The sequence below is a fragment of the Aricia agestis genome, chromosome 2, assembly GCF_905147365.1.
Source record: "Aricia agestis chromosome 2, ilAriAges1.1, whole genome shotgun sequence".
NCBI lineage: Eukaryota > Metazoa > Arthropoda > Insecta > Lepidoptera > Lycaenidae > Aricia > Aricia agestis.
Genome location: NC_056407.1, coordinates 18,179,039 through 18,196,195, shown reverse-complemented (window position 1 = coordinate 18,196,195; position 17,157 = coordinate 18,179,039). Strand labels below are relative to the sequence as shown.

Genomic DNA, 17,157 nt, shown 5'->3' with positions numbered 1-17,157 from the left:
TGGATGTTTAGTCGCTAACAGCTGCAGCTGTTTATTTATTCACAGCTTATAATTACTTTGTAAATGTGGACAAGAAAAAGTTTTTAAAGAGTATTCTGGAAATAAATAAATAAAAGGCGAGAAAACGTAACAAACAAAGAAATAAACTCACTTTTACATAATATTTTATAATATCAAAATAATATAAGTAATTATTTTATTACCTACTTATTATTTATTAAATTAATACATACAAAAATTATTACATATTATAATAATTATAACTCCGGGCAAACTGATCGCGCGGCCTATGTGTGGATGGAGCGCGAAGCTTGCGACAAATGTCCTTTGATCTTTTGCCGACATTTCCGACCCGCGCGGCAAGCTCGCAGATGCGTCGGCCAACGTCTAAATACCTACGGCCAACGCGCGAACGCCCGTTCTACACATTGGGCCAACGCGTCTGCAGACGCGTTGGCCAACGCGTTCGCCTATATCAAGAGCCGGCATAATGTCTAATGTGAGCTATTCCTATCTCTAGTAAGGCAAAACCAGAGATAGATCAAATATTGGGAATGGCCGTAAGACTACATCTATACTGTAATAATACTTTATCTTTAGATAGTTCTCCTCCATCTACCCTCCATAATAGGTATATAAACTTTATGATTTTGGTTGTTAATTGTCAATGGGTAGTATTTTATCGAGTGACTGTAAATTACAGTTTTAGGTGTCAAAATTACTAAATTTGGGTTACAGAATTACTTTTTGAGCGACTGAGAGTGAGTGACGAGAAATTAACAGAAAAGCTACTTAGAAATTATTTATTTGAGTTACTTAAAATACAAAATGAGCAGCTTTATAATTTTTGAGCGACCTCATATCTGTTTGAGTGTCCACGTTACGTCCTCCATTTTTTTTAATATTTGGCAAATGTAATTTTTATACTGAGCGGCATTTTATCTTAAATGAAGTGTTTCGAATACAAAAAACCACTTTGAAAAATACACTAATAAGCAGAGTATAATGAGCACACATTAAAACAAAAAAAATGACCGCTAAGCGGGTCTCCTACTTCTGAGTGGTTTCCAAAAAAATAACCACGATGGCTAAGGCCTTAGCCATCTAACCTTACCCAAAAAAGTCGTATTGGTCCGCAGCCCAACTCACCCGACTGCAACGATTCGTCGCCCCGCCCCCATTCGAACTCGCACGCATTTAACAATATGTAGTTTTCATTAAAACACGTATTAAAATATAAAATAATATAAAGCCTCAAATAAAGCCAGGTCAGTCAGGTCTAAAGTTTAAGTATAAAGTCAATACAGTCAAGAAGTCAAGTCGATTGATTCAGTAAAGTGGTAGAAGCTTTACTGAAACTTTCGATGGAGTTTTGGAGAGAACACAAATGAGCACCTTTCTGTTTATCATATCACTTTCCTACGCTTGTGCACGATAACGAATATCTAATGGTTAATATCCTACCAATATTACACATTAAAAACCCTGATAAATGATTTTTAGGAAAATAATACAAAAACCAACATCACTCTTTCACATTCCCGGCTTTTGCCGGTGCCCATTGGACTGTGGACCTGACATTTCACATGACACATTTGACATTGACAGTAAATGACTTATGACAGTTGCAAATCGTAAGTTGCTGTGGATACTTGTGTTAATTTGCGATATTTTTATTAAAATTAATATAGCCAAGTTTGTAAAATTTCGACATTAATTGGCTGCAAATATTATATTAGTGAAAATATTATACCGTAGTCATAATGGCTCGCAACCGTATATTGTCACAGGAACAATTAGAAGGATTTTCAAAATACAAGGTACCTACGTACCGGAATATACTTATTTTGTGAATTAAAATTAAAATAAAAGTGTATGCAGGTCAAAATATTATAACATGATTCTTCTTTTCAGTATAATTCAATAGATACGAGTATTCTTAGTAATTACGTTATGCATCCGTTTTGGAATTGGTGTGTGCAGGTAATTATTTTTATTTGCTCATAAACATTTTAGCACAATAATTACAGACTAACATGTTTTATATTAATTAGAATAAAATTGAGAAAAACAGAACTGTCACAAATATTATAAGTATTTATAGATAAACTTGTCATGAAAAAACTAAGTATGAATTAATTTTATCATTATCATGCTTTTAACACTTTTCAGTTTTGTAAAATGTAACTGTGTCTACAAAGTTTCTAATGTGTGACATAAAATATACTTATCTGTGCATTTAGTTACATTGTTTAGAAAATATAAAGATCAATGTTTGTGACTGTACTGTATGTGCTTTTATCGTTGCACACACATGGTATGCAGCTTTTTTCCTCAATTTATCTAGGCAATGAGGCCCAAAATTGTACACAACATCTTTACCCAACAATATACACATTTTAATTGTGTTCCTTGTAATATTTACCAAAAATATAAGAAATGAAACAATAATAATTAAAGTTTTACCACATTTCATATTATATTTTTGGTGAATCAGTAATGTTAATGATAATTTTTGTGTACATAACAATAATGTATTTACAGTTTTGTCCAATGTGGATTGCACCAAACCTGCTAACATTCACTGGCTTCTTACTGACCGTCCTTAACTTTTTGCTCTTCTCCTACTATGACTATGGATTTTACGCTCTAACAAAAGAGAATGCTACCAAAGACCAAATCCCGAGTTGGGTGTGGGCGGTGAGCGCAGTTAACCTCTTCGTGGCTTACACACTAGGTGAGCATGGTGCTTTACATTTTTTGTGTTTTATTCCTAACTATTTGTTGTGAAAAATAATCAGCAATGGGACAAAACTCTAATTGATTTCCAAACTAAATAGGATACTAGTACAAAGTTTATCTAACAGCTTTCTCACCATTGTAAGTATCACAAGTCACCTTTCTGCCATGGTACATTTTACAGTAATTTTATAATTAAATTTATTTTCAGAATGGTTATTCCTGTATGTAGTGACTAGGTATTATAATATAATTTAGTATCCATGTTTATTGTTGTCATTTTTGTTTTCATACAGGGATTTATATTAGGGCCCAAAAAATTATAATTAACATTAATGAGAAAATATGTGGCAAGAAAAGGATAACTTAACTAAGACAGTTGTAATTAATGTTAATTGCCAATTAATGAAAAAAATAACCTTTGTACAAAAAACTAAAGTCCAAGAACGAATTACAATATACAATCCTTATTGTTCTATTGTATAATCATTATTGTCGTCGAAAATACCGGATAAGTGCGAGTCGCCAAAGATTCCGCGAACTTTCGTGACATTATCAAGCAAAAAAACTAGTAAGTTTAGTTTTTACTTTTTCTATATGGATAAGTTCTATAAAATGTTTGTATCCTTTCTCAGAATAATTTATTGTTTGTTTAAATTTGCCACAAGCAGTGCCAGATTGATATATTTTATGAGTGTATGCTCCTTTAGTAGACGCTGCCTAGCCTAGGACGCGGCCTTTACGGTCTATTCTTAAAGCCACAAGACTCACAAAAGCTTTAAAAATGCCTTTATTTTGCCCCCTTATCTTACATCTTTTTAAAACGAGCAATTCTTGTATACATATAATTGGAATCCTGGAATCGGCTCCAACGATTTTCATGAAATTTAGTTTCGGGGGCGATAAATCGATCTAGCTAGGAATCATTTTTATAAAATGTCATTTTATTCGTGTTTTATTGAATACCGAGCAAAGCTCGGTCATACAGCTAGTTTTAATAACTAAAAGAATTATCTCTGAAAGTTTTAACTAATATAAAACGGTAAGGCCTTATAGTGTCTCGTTTTTCCTTTTACGGGACCCTAATAGCGTATTGCATGCTAAGATCATTACCGACATACGATCTCGAGTAATCAGAACCGAGTCTCTACTGAAACCTGCATTAGACACCCTAATACGAAATGCGATCCAGTGTATCCAACAGGGGATCGATTTTCATACCTCGTATCGATCAAATCTATGTCACTCGCGCCCAACATAATTGGTGCGGGCGAAGGAGACGACTTGCGGTTAATCGGGATTCGAGATGCGAGAATCAGAACCCAGTCCATCGAAGTAGCGATCGATCGTGTTACTTTTCAATAGAGCTCAAAAATTGTACACCGGGCTATCGATCGCATTTATGTACAACTAGCTGTTGCCCGCGACTTCGTCCGCGTGGACTTCAGTTTATAGCGCGCGATGTCAACAAAATTGGTGTAAAAAAAACCCTGGTACCCCTTAAATCAATACAGCTGTGCAGTGTGCACACAATAAGTATTTCATTTTTTTATATTAAACTTTATATTTTATGCCAAATTTTAAAGCTTATTTAGCCCTCCAATTACACAACTTTACCCATAAACTATTTATCATTGATAGATTTAAGGTTACGTCACTGCACAGATAAAGTACTGAGTTATTTAATACCGTAGAATAGATATAACAATCGAAAAAAATCGAAACTTAAATGTAAGATGATACCACGTCTTATAGAAAGACTTTTGAGCAAGCGTCAGTGCGATGTAGAAGACGCACGGCGCCATCTATTATGAATTGTTGGAACTAACTTAATTTGAACAAATTTACGCATTTTCACCCCCTTACAACCCTTTTTTCCAGTAAAAAAGTAGCCTATGTCCTTTCTCAGGCTTTAGACTATCTGTATACAAAATTTCATTACAATCGGTTCGGTAGTTTTGGCGTTTGGCGTGAAAGCGAGACTGACAGACAGACAGACAGACAGAGAAGATACTTTTGGCGTTTGGCGTGAAAGCGAGATTGACAGACAGACAGACAGAGATACCTTCGCATTTATACTATTAGTATAGATTATGTGCACACTGCACAGCTGTTTTTGGGTATTTTGATTAATTAAGGGCCGCGCTACACCGGAATGGCAGCGGCGAGGCGAGCACCTTCAGCGCTGCCATTCTGGTGTAGCGCGGCCCTAAGAGGGGTACCACTTACCAGGGTTTTAAAAAGTTTTTAAATTTGACACACATTTTGTTGACACCGCGCGCTATAAACTAAAGTCCACGCGGACGAAGTCGCGGGCAACAGCTAGTGTTACAATAAAGTAAAAAATAAAACGCCATCTGCTGAATCGTATTAGAACTAAAATGTTCATTCCATCGATATATTTCTGGATTTTTTATAATATTATACATAAAATATGTTTAAGATTTTTGAAATTTTATTTTAATACACATCCAAGACCCAGGAACATTGAAAACTTTTTGTTCCGCCTGCGGGACTCGAACCCAGGACCCCCGGGATGAGCGCTGGCCACGCGCAATGCGAATTCATTTTCATCGAAATTTTCATGAAAATAAGATATTTTCCCACATCAAAATGTAGCCTATGTCCTTTCTCAGACTCTAGAATAACTGTATACAAAGTTTCATTGCAATCGGTTGAGTAGTTTTGGCGTGAAAGCAAGACAGACAGACAGAGATACTTTTGCATTTATAATATTAGTATGGATATAGGCAGTAAAGGACATGGCCTATGATCGGCAGCGTCCTATGGCGTCCTAGGGGGAGGCAGAGGCCTAGGATGGCGGCAGAGTTTGTACATAGGGGCGGCAAAACTAAAGTGGCCTATACTCATAAATAATCGGCCAAGTGCTAGTTGGACTCGCGCACGAAGGGCTCTGTACCATTCTAGAGCAAAAATAGTAAAAAATTGTGTTTTTTGTATGGGAGCCCCCTTAATTATTTATTTTATTTAAATTTTATTATTAATTAAAGTATAAATACAGCTTAGTATTTTGTGTACATTTCAAGTGCCTACCTGTTGTCATCATTGATACAGAGAAATATATATTTGAAAAATCACATTTGTTGTATGGGTCCCCATATATATTTAATTTATTTTGTTTTTAGTATTTGTTGTTATAGCAGCAACAGAAATACATAATCTGTGAAAATTTCAACTCTTTAGCTATTACCGTTCTTGAGTTACGGCCTGGAGACAGACGGACAGACATCGAAGTCCCAGTAATAGGGTCCCGTTTTTACCCTTTGGGTACGGAACCCTAAAAATATAAATCCGGCCCTGCCGAACATACAGCATAAGGATCAATGTAGTCACTCACTATTTTCAAAATCAGTTCTCAAAAATCAGACTGACATGTGCTACTAGGCTTTATGAGCTTTATAGCTATAGTATACCTTTATATAAACAATCTATTTTAAAAGTATACATGTATAGTAAGCTAAAATATATATAAAGTATAAAAAAAATATACTCGCGTGTACTATATTTATATTATGAATACAAAGTGTTCGTTATATACATTACATAGCATACAACAGATGAACTTTTTATTCTTAGATGCCCTTTGTTATCATTGTTTACGTCGCGTCGGTCTCCTAATACAGCATCCTTATTTCTCGTATGATAGATAATTATTATCGATACTTTACGGCGTGTGTCGTAACTCGTAACTCGTAATAAATATCAATGTAATATATCACACGGATATATTTTGAAGACGGCACTATATTTTAAAACGAATTCTTGCGCTGTATACAGGCTGTAACGAAACTACGTGAAAATGATACTCAAGGGTGTGTATGGATAATTGGATACCCTAAACAGGATGTAACAAAACTAAGAGCGCTTACAGACGAACGGCACGTGTCGGCGGCACGCGTCGACGGCAGATGACGACACGTGTCGACGGCAGTCGACGGCAGCCGTCGACAGTTTATCACGCCTGCAGTTGTGACGTAAAACTACGTACGTACCGCCTAAAGGTAAGCATCTACAGGTCGGTATCTTACGCAACGGACGTCTCGCATCAAACAGATAATTTGTTACAGTACATTCACTGTATCGGCAGCGTACGGATTACCGACTAGCCAGTATGTTTATCTTCAAATTAGTCCAAACAAAGTTTCTAAGTCAAAATTTTTGGTTTCGACTTTTCCATCCACACCCCCCTTTAGAGCATTCATTTACTAAGCTAGTCGGTAATCCGTACGCTGCCGATTCAGCGGACGTACTGTGAAAAAATTATCCGTTTGATGCGAAACGTCCGTTGCGTACGATACCGACCTGTGGACGCTTCCCTTTAGGCGGTACGTCACAACTGGGGGCCTACCACCATCTCTACTAAGCGACACCGTTTAACAGATAAGCAATATTAATTTAACATCAAGCTAGCGATCTTAAAAAAATTGATATTTCACAGCGGATTTAATGTTTTGCATTTTTTATAGTAAAATTATTATTTAAAAAGTAAGTACGGTAATGTTATTGTAATCCTACAACAAAGTGTTCTGGAAACATGATAATTTTAGGAATGGTCGTGGTAGGCCCCCGCAAGCGTCATAAACTGTCAACGGCCGCCGTCGACTGCCGCCGATACGTGCCGTCGACGCGTGCCGTTCGTCTGTAAGAAGCCTAAGTGATAATAATTAAATGAGATAATTCTTGAGTTAAGGTGTATCCAAAAAGCAGTACTAAATATTTGTACGCAACCCGGTTTTGGAGAAAAATGCATTTGAAATCTTTGAAAAAAAAATTGAGTTACGTTGTAACGTAACTCAATTTTTTCAGCCCTGTCCACTACTATACACACGTGGACTTTCATATGTTATTTATAGAAAAACATATTTTAAAATGTGGGACAAAGATTTATATAGAAAGTACTTTTTTTTTTGAGAAATGCTCATTTAGTTAGCAGTTACCACATTACATGTTTTATTCCAGACGGCATCGACGGCAAGCAGGCGCGGCGTACGGGCGCGAGCGGGCCGCTGGGCGAGCTGTTCGACCACGGCCTCGACTCCTACTCCGCCGTGCTCATACCCACCTGCCTCTACTCCATATTCGGCAGGTAAAAACTGAGCATTCATTGAATGGGTATTAATGGAGGAAGCAAATCCTCAGCCAACTCGCCAGTTGCCTCGGACGAGACATATATAATAATTTATTATGGTACTCCAAAATCATATCAACTAGCGCATCCTTTTATTAGAAACCTTGGGATCCTATATAATATATATTATGCTGTTTTCCCAAGAATACGGTGCCGGCATATAGGCTGTAGCGGCCGTAACACAAACGTCCCTTTTCCTGTGAAAACAAAATTAGATACGTGATTTTCTAGAAGGCTGTAAATGTCACCAATATAAAATTATTTTATACAATAAGGTGTAATGATATGTAATATAATAAAAAAATCGGTCAAGTGCGAGTCGGACTCGCACACGAAAGGTTCCGTACCGATATAGAAGGAAAGTAGGGAAAAAATTGTGTTTTTGTATGGGAGCCCTCCTCATTTTTTAATTTATTTTAATATTATTATTAAATACATTTTAATTAAAGTACACATATTATTGAGGATTTTGTGAAAATTTCAAGTGTCTACATGTTGCCATTATGGATTACGAACCAGAAAGGCAAAAAAATAACGTTTTTTGTATGGGAGGCCCCCTTAAGTATTAACTTTATTTCGTTTTTAGTATTTGTTGTTATAGCGGCACCAGAAATCCACAATCCGTGAAAATTTCAGTTACAGCCTGGAGGCAGACAGACGGACAGATATCGAAGTCTCAGTAATAGGGTCCCGTTTTTACCCTTTGGGTACGGAACCCTAATTATTAAAATGAACACTATCTATTTCAGAGATGAGCTAAGTCCGCTCCGCTACTTTTTCGTGATATGGAACATATTCCTGAACTTCTACCTGCCGCACTGGGAGAAGTACAACACCGGCGTCATGTTCCTACCCTGGGGATACGACTTCACCATGCTTGTGAGTCTTTTGATTACTTTATAGTTTACTAGATGTCCCGCGCGGCGTCGCCCGCGTAAATTAGGAATTTCACAGAAACCGTACATTTTCGAATAAAAATAGCTATAAATACTCTTTTCACGTGGTCTACTCTATATAAGTGCCAAATATTGCTATAAAAATTGCTCCAGTAGTTCGTGAGATAAACCCCTTCTAATATTTTCCCCGTTTTTACCACATTTTCCTGAGTTTCTTCGGTCGTATTAGTCTTAGCGTGATAATATAATATAGCCTATAGCCTTACTCGATAAATGAGATATCTAACACTGAAATAAGTTTTTAAATCGGACCTGTAGTTCCTGAAATTAGCGCATTCAAGCAAATATACTCTTCAGGTTTATAATATTAAGTATAGATTTTTTTAAATCATCGCTTGACAAACTCGAGCCTCGATCTAAAAGACTATGAAAAGGCTCATAATCATGGGACGATGCATGGTATAATATTATGACAGTGATGATGATGATGATGAATGTAATTTGCATAGTAGCATATGCTTTCCGTTCTTAAAACAACGCCGAAACTCCCAAACTTGTATCTATAAAGAATCAGGAGTTCTCTCAGCACCTTTCGAACCACGGTATACCAGGTATACCTCGGTACAAAATCTTACTTGTTTGTAGCATATGCTTAGAATACTTCTCACGAAACCGAAGTCACCACATGTTACCCCATAAATTTTGAGGAGTTCCCTCGATTACTTATGGATCCTTCATCAGATCACCACTTTTGTGAATATAATACCAAATTGGGATATGTAGGGTACATACCAAAAGAAAAATTTTGAAAATCGGTTAACAAACGGCGGAGTAATCGTTGAACATAAGAAAACGAACATAACACCTCCCCCATTTTGAAAGTCGGTTAAAATTGTAGCCTATGTGTTATTCTGATGTATAAGCTATATTATTGTAAAGTTTCATTAAAATCCGTTCAGTACTTTTTGCGTGAAAGAGTAACAAACATCCATACATCCACACATCCACACATCTATACATCCATACATCCAAACAAACTTTCGCCTTTATAATATTAGTAGGATTAGTAGGTTATGGTTCGAAATATGAGGCTTGATTCACAATGCTATACTGGACTCAGTGGCGGCCCTAAGGGGTGGCGAACGGGGCAATCGCCCCGTAAGGCAAAAGAGTCTCACAAAGACCTGCCGCCCAGGTCCTCGCAAAGTCCTTCCGCCCCGGGCCTCGCAATCTGTAAGGCCGCCACTTATTAAACTCATATTCGACGACAACAGCCAATAAAGGCTCGGCCTGCCTAGTGCTAAGCAGAAGGTATACCTGCTTCGGAATCCGAGTCAGGAATTGTGAATCACTGCGCTGCTGTATAACAATTAATAATGTTAATTTAATTACATTTTTGTTTTTTTTTGCATGCCTAAATACTAGATAGAAAGAGTGAACCATGTTTATTATTATAACAACTATTGTAACTTCTTTCCGCTAAAATAAATTATTATTATTGTTTGCACTCCTTGCTCACGGGCAATATTATATCCCGGACCTTTGGAAGGCATGCGTGGCATGTGACACTCTCCCTGTTCGCATCATGAAAGTACGCCCAAGGAGAGCCATGAGTGGCCAGTGACCAGTGTAGGACTATTATTATTATTATTAAGAATTCCTTTTTGGGGCCCTAGATTTTACCCGTAACTTCGTTCGTTTATCGCGCGTACATTTTCATGTCTATTTTGTTTAAGTATTTTATGTTGATCAAACGCAAAAATTAATCGCACCACGAATTGATTGCGAATTGACTATTTAAAGTTTAAATAGTTTCGAGTACTTTAACCGATTCCGTGCGGTTGTTGCCGCAGAGGCACCATGGGTATCTTTTCTGTATGGCGTGTGACGCCCAAGAGGAGATAAAATGTTTACCTGTAAAACAATGATGAAATTACATTTTTCAGAGGTTTCCCCTCAATGAAAGTGGCCTTATTTGTCACGTATTTTACGTGTACAGTGTTAGTTTTAGGATATTGCATAAAAACTTACACTTTAGGAGTCTTAAACATTTTCAATTGGTGATTAATATGGCCGACAAATTATTTTATAAATATATAACGCCAACACCAGCAAAATCTCACATTTATTCTTATAATTAACTAGCAGCCCGCCCCTGCTTCACACCGGTATGAAAGAAACATATTTCATTCAAAAACTACAACTTATACAATGTTTATTTGTTTATAAAGTGCTATAAAAAGTAGATACATTTTTGGTGTTATACATGACTAGCAAGTAGCATGTTTTATCCCGTTCTACAATAAAACGAAAATAAATGGATCAATATAGCCAAAGGTTTACAACACCTGATAAAAATAAGTCACTTACCTTCCATTTCTGTTTGTACACGTAAATTATCACTTCTAAATACTTGAAACGAAGTATTAATCCGTTTATGTTCGCTGTTGGCTCGCTACTAAAAGAAAAACAATTGGAAACAGACGAAACAACGATAAATTAAGATTCATGGCGGGTGGGGCTCGAGAGGAGTCATCAAAGTTCCTGGTGCTAGGCGCCTCAGAGGATCCATGAAATATTTGTTAGCCAGACGCAAAATATTGCAAAAAATGACACCGCACTGAGGGCGGATTCGGCCAAACTGGAGTAAAATTTTACTCGAGTATAACTGTCTCCTAATCTAAGAGTAAGTTTCGCGTTTTTCCAACTTCTAATCCAAGAATGAGGTAATTACACGGGAGTAAATATTTACACGGGCTATTTTGGTGGAGTAAATATTAAACTGAGAATAGTTGCACAACAGGGTTCAACTGTCACATTATCATTATGAACTATAATTGACATTTTATTTCATACTCTTTGAGTAACTTGGTAAAATGCAAACGATAATACCTTAGAGTAAATTAAAGAAATAAAATTATTCTCATGATAGTTATACTCGTGTAACTTCAAGTTTGGTCGAATCGGGCCGTTAAATTTTAAACTGCTTAACAGGTATCGAAATTCTCTACCGCTAGTTTTACTGGTCCCACACATTACCAGTCCGCCTGCAGGCTCTGTAGCTTTACCATGAGCTTAAAGCTATAGTATTTATCGATACTCGATTGAGTCGATACCGACTACGTAAATATTTAGTATGGCGATTTTAGTTCCGCAAGTAACCGCTAGAGGCGCTGTAAAATTTGCCATACTAAAAATTTACGGTAGTCGGTATCGAGTATCGAAAAATACTATAGCTTTATGATATTTCTGACAGCGCGCTCTTAATGTCTCCCAGGGCTCGTGCGTGTTGCTGCTAGTAACATCGGCGGTGGGGGCGCGCGCGTGGCACGTGCGGCTGCCGGGCGGCCTCACGCCGGGCTTGGTGTTCGAGGTCGTCCTGTACCTGTCCGCCATGCTCACCTCGCAGACTGTTATACTGTGGAATATATACAAGTGAGTATGCGTGCAGCGTGCTGATAGACAAAATACGCTAAGAACTCACGGAGCGGTTAATTCCAGCCTGGGTAGAATGCAGTTTTGTATGTAAAAAATTGAAGCAAAACTCACGGCGCGTTTTTCGCCCGCGGCGGGTGCGGTTGTTTGCGGCTTCGGCTGCACCGGCGGGCGGCGGGTCGCCCGCAGCCTCGGCGGTTTGCGCCGCGCTCTGTGATAGTTTAGCGGGCGATCGCAGTAGCCGTACCTAGTAAAATCAAAATCAAAATATTTTTAATTCAGAGTAATTTTTTTACATAAATATTTCCGAACGTTGTTACTAAGGTGCCTACCACCGGTTCGGAAACTAACCCGGCGAGAAGATCCGGCGTAAGAAACTCGCACGGGGCCATCTTTATACTTTAGTGTGTGTACGTGTTCGTTGTAGAGAGTTCACTGTGAAAGCAGCAGCTCTGAAAGACGATTTTTTTTCACTTTTGTATGGGCAAGGGTCCGAGCGTCACGAGTTTCCCCATACAAAAGTGAAAAAAATGAGTTTGCGGGCGCTGATCACGACCGCGGCGGCTGCGGGCCCGCAGTCCGCACAAATTAGCGGTCGCCGTAAGTTGTCGTGAGTTCCGAAATAAAACCGCAGCTCCGCAAAAGCGGCGGGCGCGGGAGAAAACCGCGTGTTAAACCGTGAGTTCTTAGCATCACTTGGGTCACGTTGACCAAGTCGAACTAGCAATGATTTTAACACGCTTTTATTGGCTTCACTTGTAACTTTATATGTAAGAAAGTCTTGGAATCTTAATTTGACCGGTCTTCGATTATGATGAAATTTTGCACACGCTCTGAGTTCTGATGACTAGCTAAGAAACGTCATCACAAATGTCAAATCCAATATGGCGACCTCCCCAAGATGGCGGACAGGCTATTTGAAATGCACCCGGCACCCCCTATGGTTATCAAATGAAAGGGTTTGCTGTCAGAAATACGAAAAAATAGTCACGTGACTTAAATCCAACATTGCGGACATCCAAGATGGCGGATTAGCTAAAGCGAGTTTTTCAGTTTTTTAAACAAGTCTATAAAAATTACCAATCGACGTCAAAATAATAATAATATGATATTGTGTCCGCAGATCGTACCGCGACCGCACCGGCAAGATGCGATCGTTCTCGGAGGCGGTGCGGCCGCTGATCCCGCTCGCGACGTTCGTAGGGTTGAGCGCGGCGTGGGCGGTGTACTCGCCCGGTGACGTGGTCAGCACCGCCCCGCGCCTGTTCTATGTGCTCACCGGGACAATATTCTCTAATATCTCTGTAAGTATTTTTTACACATATTTTGGTAAAGGATGGCTTTTAAGTTTCGAGTGGCAGGAGGCGAATGTTTGTATCAAAGAAAAACAATAAGAAAAAGAGTTAAAACGTCAAAGTTTTATCATTTGAATTTTTTGAATTCAAAAAGTCGGCCAAGTGCGAGTCGGACTCGCGCACGAAGGGTTCCGTACCGTTATAGAGCAAAAATAGCTCAAAAAATGTGATTTTTGTATGGGAGCTCCCCTTAAATATTTATTTTACTTTAATTTCATTATCAATTATTAAAGCACAAATAATATAATTAACGATTTCGTAAAAATTTCCAGTGCCTGGCTATAGCCATTATTGATATCGAGCTAAAAACAGCAAAAAAATCACGTTTGCTGTATGCGAGCCACCCTTAAATATTAATATTATTTTGTTTTTAGTATTTGTTGTAATAGTGGCAACAGATATACACATTCTGTGAAAATTTCAGAAGTCTATCTATAGCCGTTCTTGAGATACAGCCTGGAGACAGACAGACGGACAGACAGACATCGAAGTCTTAGTAATAGGGTCAAGTTTTTACCCTTTGGGTATGGAAAAAGGAACGATGCCGAAATTCTATTCCTGTTCCACAATTTTCAAATCTCTGCTTCTAAACCTGACCGTGATGATACTTTAGTGGTGACTTCTCGGTACATAAAACTCCTCATCATATATCTCCTCAGTGCCGGCTAATAGTCGCGCAGATGAGCGACACGCGGTGCGAGGCCGTCAACGCGCTGGTGTGCGTGTACGGTGCGGGCGTGTGCGTGGCGCTGCGGGCGCCGGCCGCCGAGCTCGCCGTGCTGGTCGCCCTCACCGCTGCCGCCACGTTCGCGCACTGCAGATATGGCACGCTGCTGGTACGTGCTACATTCAGGGACAGTGGCTGGGCAACACCTAAATTTTATGTAGGCGAAATATGTTTTGCGAGGCAGGTTTTTTATACTCCAATTTTTATTCTCCAATTTTTATTGAAATGAAACTTCTTTAGGCGCGTTGAGACTTCAGAGTAAAATTTCAAAGTCGCGTCATGGCGATACCGTCACGGAGTAAGGCGACGATTTTGACTGAGTTTCACTTCTGACACGTGAGCTCGGCACACACGCTCTTTTTATATAAAAATATGAGTATCAAAACTCATAAATCCTCGTGGTCTAAGGCCCCTTGGACCACGAGGCCGTGATCGGTAGCCCACGTCGCCCACGCCTTACGCCGCCTCTGTTTAGGGAGGGGGGGGATTGACATAATAGCACGATATAAAATACACAAATTATATCCCTGTGACTCTCATAGTTTTGAGCTGTCAGTTGTTCGTTTAACACCATCTTATTAACAATGATTTCATATTTTTTCCACCCACCAGACCAGACCTGACCAGCCCCCGTAGACAAGTGGCAAAACGCTAACGCTAGCGCTACAAAATGTATGGATTTGACATTAGTATTCGCTAGCGAAGGATGACTTATGTCAAATCGCATACATTTTGTAGCGCTAGCGTTAGCGCTTTGCCACTTGTCTACAGGCCCTGAGCCGTTAGTGTAAAACATTTTACGCCATACTTACATCATGTATTCATATTTTTCTCATCAATTCTATATTATTTTTTGCAGGTACAGGAGATGTGTGAACACTTTAAGATATCTTGTTTCCGGATCAAACCAAAGGTATAAATGAAGTAGTAAAATTCTATCTGGTTCTGGTCATTATATTGTAACAGATATTAATGTAGATTTTAATCTTTTTGTGATTTTAAATCACTCGTTTTTTAATCTCACCGTTGATGGTTGTCACTGTTCATGGGCGTACCCAGGTTCTGGGCGGGGGGGGCGTATTTTTCATAAGCTAGGTGTTTATAAAGAATAAAAAATTATTAATTTTTAGTTGTAAAAATATTGTATTGCAAAGAAATGGCAAAATTTCGTTCTTAATTTTTATAGATAAAAGTACTAGATAATATACTTAGTAGGGACGTCAACATGATCCAGGGATTCCAGGGGCAGCTGCCCCCCCCCGGTACGCCCATGTCACTGTTAGGTATTTATGCAAAATGTTATTAATTGTATAGTTTTTTGTGGCCAAATGTTATTTATTTATTTTAAACTGAACCAAAGAAATAATCTCGGATGCTTTTTTTATGTAGACAAAAAAATATGATGAGGATACAAATTTTGAAAATTATGAATGTAGTTAAAATGGTTTAATGTTTTAAAGAATTTCAGAAAATTGTTGTTTTTAGGGTTCCGTACCTCAAAAGGAAAAAACGGAACCCTTATAGGATCACTTTGTTGTCCGTCTGTCCGTCTGTCAAGACCCTTTTTCTCAGGAACGCGTGGAGGTATGAAGCTGAAATTTATATCAATTACTCAGGTCTACTGTCCCTTGAAGCTGTGAAAAAATCAAACTTCTAAGCCAACGCAATCAAAAGATACAGCCGTTTATGCCGCAAATTTTCGACACTTGCAAGGGAATCAAAACCTACAGGGTGCTTCCCGTGAACTCAGAATCTTGAAATTTGGTACGAAGCAACGTCTTATAGCATAGATAAAGGAAAAATTACGAAAACCATAAATTTTTAGTTACATCACATAATATATTTTTTTTAATAATTTTAAACTTACTACCCATTTCCTCATAAACGCGTAGAGGTATTAAATTGAAATTCATACCAAATACTCAGGTCTATAATACCTTTAAGCTGTCGGAACCCTCGGTGCGCGAGTCCGACTCGCACTTGGCCGGTTTTTTTTATTTATGTCATATTGTTTGTGTGGTTTGTAAGTGTCTGTGTACTAGGAGTTAATATATGCACCATGACTTGGGTATAGTGTGTTTTGCAAGTATTTAATACAAAAAGAAAATTATTATGAAATAAATGTGGTATCGTTAGAATCTTTAGCTTTATAATGTGTGTTTTAAAACTAAATGAATCTAGTTGTGAATGCCAAAATTATTGTAAATACCTATTACCTGTGTAGCCAGTACTAATTTAGAACAAAGTACTCGTAAACCTTGTTCAATGTTCCAGTAGAATTAAGGTCAGCTTGGTCTACCGGTTGTCGCTGTATACCTACTGCGACAACCCTTTATATATAAATTAGGGCGTTGTGTAGAGGCTTGGGGGTGATTTATTTCATCTGGATGCATTTTAAATTTAAACAATTGGGGACGCTAAAACATAATTTGTTCTCTAAGTGGGCAGTAGACAAAATAAGTTTCGGAACCCCTGCTTTATATGCACGTGGGCGGGGGCGCTGCCGGTAAAGAACTGTCAAAAATGGCGTTTTAGGGTGGGTTGCACCAGAGGCGTGGTTAAAGTCATGGTTATAGTTAAGGCTAAGGGCCTGTTTCACCACTTCCTGATAAGGCTATCCACCAATTAACTTGACAGATTGATGATGATTGATGACAGAGAAAAAAGTTGTGTATAGCCTATTAGACACTATCAGAAAGTGGTGAAACAGGCCCTAAATTTAGCTTTAACTTTTAACTTTTACCGGAGAAATTGACAGATGACAGCTGGTCCAACAAGCTTATAAATGAACTTGGGCGGGGGCGCTGCTGGTAAAGGAGAACTGTCAAAAATGGCGTTTTTGTATGATGACAGCGT

General features: G+C 38.4%; 1 protein-coding gene across 1 annotated transcript; it reads left to right on the top strand.

Moving 5' to 3' along the window:
- Positions 1-1,644: 1,644 nt before the first annotated feature.
- LOC121740076 (ethanolaminephosphotransferase 1) lies at positions 1,645-15,361 on the top strand. Its single transcript, XM_042132799.1, has 9 exons — positions 1,645-1,820; positions 1,915-1,983; positions 2,545-2,737; positions 7,720-7,846; positions 8,638-8,767; positions 12,062-12,219; positions 13,343-13,523; positions 14,234-14,410; positions 15,161-15,361. The coding sequence occupies exons 1-9, from the start codon at positions 1,764-1,766 to the stop codon at positions 15,218-15,220; spliced, it is 1,152 nt and encodes a 383-aa protein (XP_041988733.1). The 5' UTR covers positions 1,645-1,763; the 3' UTR covers positions 15,221-15,361.
- The last annotated feature ends 1,796 nt before the right edge of the window (positions 15,362-17,157 follow it).